General features: G+C 35.6%; 1 protein-coding gene across 2 annotated transcripts; it reads right to left on the bottom strand.

Moving 5' to 3' along the window:
- Nucleotides 1-2,203: 2,203 nt before the first annotated feature.
- Nucleotides 2,204-9,226, bottom strand: LOC140767621 (putative B3 domain-containing protein Os04g0347400). 2 transcript variants are annotated; one of them, XM_073107610.1, is made up of 5 exons: nucleotides 8,989-9,226; nucleotides 8,718-8,900; nucleotides 8,585-8,636; nucleotides 2,728-2,879; nucleotides 2,204-2,635 (listed from the first exon to the last, which is right to left on the bottom strand). In XM_073107610.1, the coding sequence occupies exons 1-5, from the start codon at nucleotides 9,067-9,069 to the stop codon at nucleotides 2,399-2,401; spliced, it is 705 nt and encodes a 234-aa protein (XP_072963711.1). In that variant the 5' UTR covers nucleotides 9,070-9,226; the 3' UTR covers nucleotides 2,204-2,398. The 2 variants fall into 2 exon arrangements, with proteins under 2 accessions (XP_072963711.1, XP_072963710.1); XM_073107609.1 differs by having other exon boundaries at nucleotides 8,585-8,900.
- Nucleotides 9,227-11,806: the final 2,580 nt, after the last annotated feature.

Here is an 11,806-nt window from a genome sequence, read left to right on the forward strand (position 1 = left end):
TTAATGTAAATTAAGCTAGATAGCTTGTAACTCCTGTGTGAGCTTTGACTTATATTTTATAGATATGTCTTTTAGGTTTATTGTGGTCTTGGTATTATGGACTTCTTTGTCTATTTTATTTATAAAAATGTGGGCTTTTCGTTTATATATTATGTTGAAATATTGACTAGCACGTCACGTGGTAATCTCTACCCATGTGAGAGGCACATGTTTGGTGGCAGGTGTTACAAGTTAGATGGATCATGTTAACCTGACTCGTTTATTAAATGGGTTAGGCGGGTAGGGTCGTGTTACCCGTTTATTAATCGGGTCATATTTGTGTTTACCAAATGCAACCCATTTATTAATTGAGTCATGTTTGTGTCTAGATAAAGTTAACCCAACTCAACCTGAACCTGCTTAACCTAACTCGATTGCCACCCGTAATTAACACGTTTAGGGTCACATATTATAAAGGGCATGAAAGAACAATTTTGCACATATCTTTCAAGTCAATCAAACACATTTTTAATATGCATGAAAGATGTTATGGATTGTGCGTCCGTTCCCAATTAAGCTCAGATGTAGGGAAGCAGTCCGTGCAGTCAGAGGAGAATATTCTTAAAATATCCTTCTATAGTTAGAAAATTACGAAACTAGTGATGATTATTCCATATCTTCCTGATCTATATTTTTTATATTATGCCCTTCGTAGATTCTAACTGCACCTAGGGCAAAAATACACTATTGTGGTGAAGGTGGAGACAATGGGTGATGGTAATGATGGTGATAAGGGTGATGGATTTGGTGGCACGTGGTGTTGAAGAGATAAGGATGAAGAGAGAGAAGTTGGTTGAAATCTTAAGGAGGAGGGAGGATTCGATAATTAAGGGGGATTAGAGGTAGCCGGTGTCGAGATGACACATGGCTAAAGCTTGAACGAGAAGGGAGAAGTAGGGTAGAGGAGGAAGGGAAGAAAATTAAATATTCATTCATAATCCCCCATTAGGTTGCCATCCACATCTTAAGAGGCTAATCTAACAAGCCACACTAACAAATGGTAAACCTAGAAACTTTGCATTCTCACCAATCGTGGTCGAACAGGGTCATGCGCTTTCGAACGCACAATTTAGGTTATCTGTCGGTGCAAAACATATGCAAGCGTTCGAATGCGGGGAGGCCGCGTTCGAACGCGACATTTAAAATTCTTATTTTTTGAGGAAAACAACTAAAACAAAATAAGAAATAAGGCCCATATATTATATTCATGCACGAGGTGACTTAGTGTGGTTCGAATCACATCAAATGACTTCTTAAAGTATTACTTCCCTTAGATATTAACTAGAAGCAAAGAACACAGGTAATGAACTAAAAATGAGACTTAAACATGTAATCGCCAAATAACAACAAATATTAGAGTATTATGCAAGTGTGTTGTTAAAAGAAAAACAAGATCAATTGCAATCCAATAGGTCTATGAAATAGAACTGAAGACAAGAAATTTTGCAATACCAACTCCTCTCAAGTATACAAAACTGAATCAAGATGAGAAGAAACCTTAAACCCTGCACTAAAACCACTCTCACTAAGAGAGAGAAAAAGAGAGCTTACACTAAGAGAGAGAAAGAGAGCTTACACTAAGAGAAAGGGAAAGAAATGCCATGAGAAAGAGGAAAGAAAATGCCATATTACTCGTCTACAATCGACCAACAACCCACGAGGACTATGAGGAGGAGAATCGCGTCGCTCGCTCGGTTGTGAGAGGAAGAAAGCATGGATTTAGTTGGGCGAAGGTTTTTGTATTAGTTCAATCGCTCTCTAGGAGAGTGATTGTTAAGTGACTTTCCGAGAGAGTGATTAATCACTTTTTCCAAAGTGATTTATTTAGCTGCAAAATAAGGTTATGTGGCTCATGAATCGCTTTCCCATAGAGTGATTTATGAATTGCTTTCCCATAGAGCAATATGTAGAAAGCTCTGAGAACTAAATGAGTCATAATACATAGAAAGTAATTGTTGTTATTAAAGGACTTGTGACCATGATTCGTGTGTTTGTTTTTGAAGAAAGATAATCAATGAGACTAAGTGTGAGAATGTAACCAAAATTTTTTTTTTCTTAAACCAAATTCTGAACAAATGCTTACTAATCCTTCTATACACTATTTGAACAAGTTGTCACTGTCAGGTTCTATATGTGCTTTTAATTTCGCTGAAATTTCTCTCTTTTAAATTCATTTCAGACCAACAAGTATGCTTATCTAAGGTTGCATCCATAGGCAAATAGCCAGATTTTCACACATGAGAATGTTAGCTAGCTTCGAGCACCAAAACCAAAAGATATATATAACTAATTAGGGTTTGCTTCTTTGCAAAACCAGTAGGTAGATCATCAAAACAGAAGGTAGACTACTTGCTGGCATTCAACTTTTAAGCAACTGGAAGCGCAATACGTTCTCTTCTACAAGCTCAAAGATGCATCTCTCTCCTCCTTTCAAGTTGTTCTGTGCGCAGAACTTTATCCAACCCTTCCCTAAGATGTTGCCCGTAGCACTAACGCCAAAGCGTATGGGCCATGATCTTTGTTTTGAATCCCTCATTAGTATCATCTCCCGAGTTGTTAAAAGACCATTCTCCAAGCAGAAATCATCTGGAACAATCTGCATTGGCACCAAAAGAAAAAGTAGGGATTGCTACATCTGTAGATTAATCAATGGTGTTAATGTTTAGGGAGCACAAATGAAGCACTCACCATGTACCTCCTAAGGTTGTAAGGTTTAATCATCTTCACAAAGTGAGGTAGTGTCTTCTTACTGCACTTCTTTGGCAGGTTAAAAATTTCTTCTGCAGGCGTCTCGTTCTTCCTTTTCTTACTGGATGATGGCTCTGTGGTTTGCTTCGTAGCTGAATTACATTTACATGCACATTATATACTTAAAGCAATTACATTTGCAAATTTTTAAAAGTACTCCTATATATATATATATAGGATCCTTTTGGTTTAAAGGTGCGTATCCAGTGAAGTATCTGTTGTAAATTTTTTAATTTGAACATTAATTTTACAAGATCTTTCGGCTCAAATTTAAGTAGAGCTCACATATTATTATTAAAAGATTAATTATGAAATTTAAAAAGCTCAAAAGAGCATTTTATGTCATATATGAAGAGAAGTAAATATGAATTATTTTTAAAATAATTATTATGACAATAAAAAATAAGATAAAAAGTAAATATAGTACCACATTGACTGAAATATTAGTAAGGTACACTATCTGAAATAACTCTCTAACTTCGATTAGCAATGATATCTTATAAATATTTAGTAATAAAATATTGTAACATCATAGTAATTCTTTGTAGTTTTTTCATGCACATCATAATCATTATAATTAAGGGCGATTTGTACAGTAAACCCAAATGATTTGTAATTGCCTTACTACCCATTTTAAGTTTTCTTTGCTGTTTTGCCCAAAATTTTCTGTAAATACCAAACTTAACCTTCAACCAACTACTTTAAGAATATCTCTGTATATCAAATGCAAGAGATCTCATTTGTAAAATAAAAAGAAATAATTTTTTCTCTAGTTCTCTCTCTTCTCAGGTGGCAAAATTCTTAAGTGATCTCCTCTAATCTTCTTGCCACCAAAAGCTCTTCTCCATGTTACCAAAATATCTAATCTCTTTGCCACCAAGAGCTCTCCTATTTTCAAAACTCACCTTTGGTTGTAGCCAGTAGAAGAGGCACCGATGTGTGGCGGTGGGGCTTCTTCTCCTTCTTTCAGTGAGAAATCAGAGAGCGTGAAGTTTACACGCATGTCTAGTATGTTTTTTTCCCTTTCTGTAATGTTAAGTTTTTTGTTAATGAATTAGTTCGCTCATGTTAGAATAAGAGGAAGAGAATAGAAAAAATAGGTTGGTTAGATCAGATGTTCATTTTAGATGGGATTGAGAATTCTTAAGGATTTTAAGGTAATAATGAGCTCTTTCTTATAGAGTGGATTGTGGAATTTTTTTTTTTTTTAGTACGAGAATCGACTACAAAGTGTTACACCAATGACATTTATACAATATAATATGGCTAGGCTTCGTCCAGAAATTACAATGAAAGTTATTAAGATATCAAGAAAGGGAGAGTCCAAACAAAATCATAATTGCCCTAACAATAAAAAAAAATCTATTTGGAATAATATGATGTTTTTTATGAACTATTTTTGTACAACAACAATAATCTACACACATCTGAAATGTTTATTTATGACATTAAATAATATAATCTATTTCTGAAATATTTGTGTAAATTTTAATAGCAAATAATCTAAAAATTCGAAAATATTTTTGTGCAACAACAAATATTTTGATAGATAGTCAAATATAATTTTAGAGTTAGTATTCTAAATTCTATAATTAGTAACTATGGATTCAGTAATTACTAACTATGGATTCTATAGTATTAACTATAAATTCTATAATTAATAATTATAAATTTCATAGTTATTAAATATGGATTTCTAAGATACTTATGATTACATAGATATTAACTCAAAATACACTCTTTGATAGATCATATGAGATATTTTATTAAACTCAATACTTAATATAGTAATTAATAATATATTTATACATACTAACTAGCTTTTATAATTCATAGTTTTGGATTCCACACAGGAGAAGAATAAAATTCATATTTGTGTTCCTATGGGAGAGGAATAAAAAATAAATCTTATGTCTTCTATCTATTCAAAAATTAGGAACTATCTCTTCTAATGAGTGTAAAATTAGAAAAGGACAAAAATCGTGAGATGATGACATGGTCCAATTAAATGAGAAAAGATATTACTGTCATTTACAACTAAAAAAGAGTAAAATTGTGAAGGAAAACTAAAATGGATAATAAGGTAAAAACCTAAATAATTTGGTTTAAGGTTCAAATCACTCCCATAATTAATGCTGTATTATTCCGTACCAAAATAAAATAATAATAAAAAAATTTGCATGTGCACACGTGAGGGGCACATACCCCACTTCCCCCACTTTCCCACGTTCTCTCCCTCCCTCTCTTCTTTTCTCTCCTTAATTTCTAGATTTGCTCTCATCTCCCTCTTTCTAGCATGATGAAATCCATTTCTTTTATATAGTTTCTCCGTATGCTTCCCCACTCCTACTACGAAATATTTCGTCGACAACTATAATTTGCTGGAGCATTGGGTGACCCTATCGAGATCACCATTGGACTCGATTGCTTTGCTAGTTCTCCGCTTTGTCGTTGGGCGTCGTCATTGACCACATCGTGTCACCACCACCTTCTCTCCCTCGCCACCTCGACGTCTACCCTCTAGAGCAACACCCCATGTGGGACCTGTGATGAGCATCTCTTCTATCAGATGAGTTCGTCTTTTCTCAATCCTTTATATTCTTCTTCACCCATTGTAACTACTTATTCTTTTTCGTTCTAGCAAGGGTAGTGAGTTTGGCCATCTTTGGCCCATCAACCGATGTAGGTTCTAGTTCTATTGCAGCCCATCTATATGTGTGTAGATTTTAATATGCAATTACTATTATGTTAGCATGGAGTCGACTTAGTAGTTCTTATCTAACTATTGAATGTTATAGTTAATACAAAGAACCAAGTAGCATTAAGTCACGTTATCTTTCCTTTTAGGTAGTCTAGGTTATCTTAATAGTTTCATTTATACCATTTGTGCTACTATTATTAATTCTAAATATTATATTAGTGGTAATCTTACTTCTTTTTTAAAAGGAAACAGGTTAGGTAAAGAAGTGTTCTTTTGTTATACCTTACATCATTAATTTTGTCAGTTATTTTGAGTTCTCACTAAATAGCTACTGTAATTGTTATGATAAATTCTTTCGTCAGATAATTCCTTGGTTGGGTTGGGCTGCAGCCCAACCCAATTCTTTAGTTGGATTGGGCTACAAGCAACCTACCCTAAGTTGTGGGTTGGGCTGCAGCCAAGCCTAATTCCTTAGTTGGGTTGGGTTGAGCTGTAGCCCAGCCCAAGTGGCAATTTTAGTTAGTTTAGACTTTGGGTCCAACCTCTGGGTTATTTACAACCCGACCCATCATGTTAGACCTTGGGCAAGTCAAATAGATTAGTTGATCTTTAACTTATTTTAATATAATTTATTTATTTTATTTAATTATCTTTGTCAATCTGAATCTCAATTATTAATCATTTTTAGAGGATAATTTTGATTAGCTATAATAATTGTTATAAATAAATATTAATAAATGATAATCATATTAATTATGCTTTAATATTCAATAAGTAAGTTAACTAAATGCGGTCTATTTTTAATTTACTTTCAGTCAACAATTATTAGAGAATAATGATCACGATGATAATTGTATTTAATAATCCTTAATAGTGCGTCATACTGTAAAAATTAATAAACCAACTTTACCTGATTAATAAATGTAAAGATTCTTAAGTGAACATACCTTAAACTCGTAATAGCTATCCGAATTAATTAATTAATTAATTAAGGTAACCTTGTACTTATGTATATTATTTTCATTATCAAGGTAGATTTATTATCGCTCGAGAATGATTTGTGAGGCCGTTGGAGTTAATTAACTAGGTAGCGATGACAGGCAAGTGAATTCTCTGTAGTCTAGGAATAGTGTAATATTGAAGTGATGCTTTATTTTATAAGTTCATTGCATTCATACCATACATAGGTAAATATTTATTCACTGTTGAGAATAATTATTCATAGATTATTAGAGCATTTCTGATTATGATATCTTCGATGTGCATGTCCTATGATTGATGATATTAATCACTACACTACCTGCATGTATCACCCTATAGTTAAGTTTCGTCTCAGTAATGCCGGTTTACCCGCTTAGCCTAGGGTTAGGGAGCAAAGTGTATATTTATTATATATATTTATATTAGCTCTAAGGTCGTGAGGTCAGGAAGGGACTATCAAGCACTACGTGCACCGGTTTGAGCAGGCGTAACACTGCCAAGTACTGAAACTAGACACTAGGTGATCTGAAATTATGATTGAGAGGTAGTGGTCATAGACCTAGTGGTATCTGATGATGTAGGGTTAAGACGTCTATTGAGCTGTGAGCTCTTTTTCGCTATATGCGATGATTCCACTCTGTGTGATGATTCAGCTACAAGAAATGATTCTACTCTATGCTATGATTCGGCTACAAGTAATGATTCTTCTCTATGCGATGATTTACTAGAGCGATGATGATATTGATGATGATATGCCTATGATTGGGGTCCTTAGCCTGATGGCCACAAACAATCAGTCATATAAAGTGTCACTAGGTATGTATGGGCGACATTACCGCTAGTTCTCTACCCCTCCTTGATGTTTGAGATGATATGTATGTCTATGTTTATTATGTGGTGGATAGCTCTTTGAGCATGTTATAATAATTATGACTATGACTCAATATAAACTTGGTATAAATAATTTGTGAGCTTGATATAAATAATTTGATAGTTTAAATGATACATATAATGTATTATTTTATTTAATACATGTGAGCTATTGATATAAATATGTTGCATGGATGCATTACTATAATTATATTGGCATACATATGTATCATGTGGCATCCTTCATTATCCTATTTTTAGACTGTAGAGATATATACTTGCTAGGCTTTATGCTTACTAACTTTTGATGAAAATATTTTTCAGATCAGTAGATGACCTCCCGAGTATGTGAAGGAGCTGGTGAAGATTTGATTATACTTTTCTTTATTTGTTTTAGTATTGTAAAATAAGTTATATGAATTGTAACCTCTACGTGGGTATTATCTTAATGAGGTGTATGAATACGTATTTTGAAGCTTATTGCGGCATGTGGTAATTTAAAACTCTATTTAACTTATTTTTATTTATAAAATATTAGATTTATTCTGTATATTATGTACAAATATTGATTATCAGGTGACGTGAAAATTATGTGGATTTTAGCGAGTGTATTTGAAGGTGGATTTTACGTAATAATATTACATCGTTATTAATTTAGAATGTTTGTTAAGTGTTTGTGAGTACGGTGACTAGTATATACGGCTATGGCGAGTTGTGTAGGTCAAAGTTATGATTTATCACATCACATTTAAGTTAGGTCGTGACATCTCACTCAACACTGAATAAGAGAACTTAAAATATTATAGGGTACCAACTGTTGAGCTAATGCTTGTAGCAACTAAGGCAAGTAAGTATTATTTCACAAAAAAGGTAAGTACTTGAATTTAGAAGCAACATACATGTAAGGTAAAAGGTGATCTGACAAGTCAGTACAAACACTCAAAAGAAAGAGACGATTTCTTCTGTAAATAACCAGCTATATTTTAGATTTACTATGAAAAACCTTTTCCATGTAGATATTTGTAAATCAACTCCACTTTTATTGGTATATTCGTAAAAAGCACCACCTCCTGAGGTATACAGTGAGAATATTGTATATTTAAAAAAGAACAATTAGAAGTTATGTGGGAAAATAATCCACAAAGATAACTAGCTACGTTAGCTAGATTATTTTAAAGTAGGTTTTGTTAGAAGCCTTAATTTTACTTCAACAATTAAGGAAAGTCTCAGTAGAAAAGGACTTACTTGCTGGAACACTGCAATTTAAATCCGCTTCCAGATCTCCGTCTCTGTACTCCTTGCAGCATCCACTCAAATCAAATACCTTGATGGTGAACACCAAGTTACCTTCATATCGAAACACTAAAAAATAACCCACAAGCAATCTATGAGCTCTCACGAACTCCTTCCATCCACCTCTGAAGAACAAATCGGATCCTTCTTTTAGAAGATCGACATGCCAAAATTTGCCCAGGGGACTGAGTATGGTAGCCTTTCGAGGAACATGGATATGCATATTGTTGTCGTTCAAATGTTGCACAGCAAACTTAGGTGGAATACGCTGGTAAAGACAAGTACATACGTACCCAAGTCATGCATTAATCATATAGCTAATAAGATAGAGAGAGGCATAATGGTAAAGTACGTACCAACATCTCCAGGCACGGGGGTAGCAAGACCTTAAAGAACTGTGATTTCCTGGAAGCATTAGACCTCTTGCATGTCGCCATTCTTTTACACTCGCAGTACTGTTGATTGTGGAGGAGTGGTGTTTATAAACGTCGTTTCGAATCCTATTGTCGTTGCTTGCTTTGGAAGGGAACTACCTTGGCGTCCTTTTATCGGGGAACACGTGGCAAATATGGAACAGTGCAGCGGAGCTGTGGAGTGGAGAGTTGTGAGTGGTCAGTGCGTTTGGGAAAGAGTTCTTGACCAAACTACTCTCTTCCAGATTTAATACTAAACGTAAGTTATTTTATTACAGCCATGAGTAAAATATTAATAAGTTTAATATTTTACTTTTAGATAAATTCAGCATTTTATCTTTTAAAAAAAATGCTGATCTTATCAGCTATTAGGATAACTATATTTAGGATGTTATCCATTTTGTTAAATAAAATATAATATAGATCTAGTTTGAAAATAAAAACTCGTGAAAATGTTTAAATACCTTTGACCTAAATAGACAGTAAGAATGTCTACAGGATTGCTTTTGAGCTTAAGATTAATAGATGGAAGGCTTGGTTTGTTTTCCCTAGTCATTCAACAAAGACTTATTCATCCTTGCTTACTTTCAAAAAAATTGGTTGGTGCAATCTTAAACCTTCTCGCATGTTGAGTTTTGGATCAAATTCTATGGTCTCCCTCTTAAATATCTCACCTCAAACACTGCTCGTACGCTAGTTGAAAAAGTGGGCAAAGTTCATCCGAACTCGTATCAGGATTGATATTACAAAGCCTCTCATCTCATTCCTCACTGTCACTTTGCTAAACAGAACAAACCAGGAGATCACCATAAAATATGAGTATCTTCCTAGGTTCTGCTCTTTCTGTGCCTGCCTTGGTCATGAGCTTCTAGAGTGCACATACTATGGGGAATTGGAGATGAATATCACTTGCGATTTTCCCCATCACCTACACTCGAAGCTCTTTGCCTTGTTGAAGCCAAAGTACCGGCACCTCAGTGCTTCTTAAAGCTCGCGTAAGCCCAACTACCTCAAGTGGGATGGCAAGAGAACCAGCTCATTGTACCTATTGTGTTGCTGATCATCACAGTGTTGGCAAGCCCCACCTCCATTAATCGCAAACATGCAGCAAATGGTAACTTCCCCTCCCTTCCATCCTAAACATGTCACTCTGCGAGTCCAGTACCAGCAACATCCTATCCTACTTTCCAATGTAGCCTCCACCTGTCGATCATTCGCTCACCCAAACTCCACAATCCATCATCTCTACCGCCAAAAACATCAAAGACAACTCCCCTATTGACAACCACTCCCTACTATACCACGTCCTAATTTAGGCCAGGGTGCCACCACACCAGGCAAATCAATCCTTCTATGCCTTAGCCCATTTAGCCCACGCCAATGCCCTCAACCCACTCCATCTCCTCTTTCGTAGCTCGGCAAAGTTGCCCATCTACTTCACAAAACCAAACAAGTCCCATCATGCATCCATCATGCATGCAAAATATTCTCCCATTCACGTACTCAATATAGCAAGCTCGTCCAAAGCAGACTCTTAACAAACCCTAAAAGACTTCATTTCTTCCATCACCCTCATAGCATACTCCCCTCCTCCAAAACTTCATATCCCTACCATGTCCCCTCAACTTCAGGAAGCAAAGTCCTCTAAAACTAACTACACTAATGGACCTCAATCCACCTACCTCTCTCCTTGCCTGACATTCCTCAAGCACTAGTAAAAGGAAGGCAGCACTGGAGACCACATCTCCTGGCAAGAAATACTCGGTCACGGTCACCTACAACCATGACATTGATTCTCTTAAGATCAGTAAGAAAGCGGGGAGTAGTGCTCTGCAGCGAGACTGCATATAAATGTAATGGCTCGGAATTGTCGTGGGTGTGGAGGCTCGGCGACACACCCACGACAATTCGCAACTTGAAAGCTTCCTCCACAGCTCCCGCACTAGTTACATTAGATATGATCATCGGGTGGGCCGGGCCGGATTCGAAGCGGACTTTTCAGGCCAACCGGGCTTAAATATTTGTTCACAGTCCGACCCACCAATTACTCAGGCCAGGCTAGAATAGTCTAGCCCGTTACTGCCCGTTGGCCCTTGAGAGATCGGGCCGTGCCGGCCCGACCCACCAATCATTCAGCCCAATCCATATTTTAGCTATTTTTAAATTTTTTTTTACTATTAGCTTATTTTTAAAAAAATATTTATGTTCTTCTATTTAAAAAAATAATAATAAATAAATAATTTTAAATGTGTATTTAAAAAAAATGTAAAACAGTTTAATACTAAAATTTTATTTGGTTTTTACTGTAGAAAACGGACAGGCCTAGTTGCGGGCGGACTTTCGGGCTAGGTCGGGCGAGTAAAAGACTGGCCCATGCCATCCATGAGTAGTTCGGGCTCGGGCTAGACTAAGCCTAAACCAAGTAAGGGTGTTTGATAAAATCTAAGTTACTTGCGTACCTTTTGTCTCTCGCTTTTTCTTTCTTTCTCTCCCTTCCTCTCTTAAAATCCCTTTCTCTTAAAATTTAATTCAAACAAGAGAAAATTTTTCTTCTCCTAACTTTCTCTCCCTTCCTCTCTTAAAATTTAATCCAAATAAGAGAAAAAGTATTTCTTCTCCTAACTTTCTCTCCTCTCTCTTATTCTCTCCATCTAAACAGGGTGTGACTCAAGATGCTTTGGAGGAATAATACGGTTGATGAGGCTACGTGGGAGCGTGAGGAGAAGACGAGGGCAATGTACCTTTTCTTGCTTGATGTAGC

The sequence above is a fragment of the Typha angustifolia genome, chromosome 9 (assembly GCF_048772165.1).
Source record: "Typha angustifolia cultivar Huaian chromosome 9, ASM4877216v1, whole genome shotgun sequence".
In the NCBI taxonomy this organism is placed as follows: Eukaryota; Viridiplantae; Streptophyta; class Magnoliopsida; order Poales; family Typhaceae; genus Typha; species Typha angustifolia.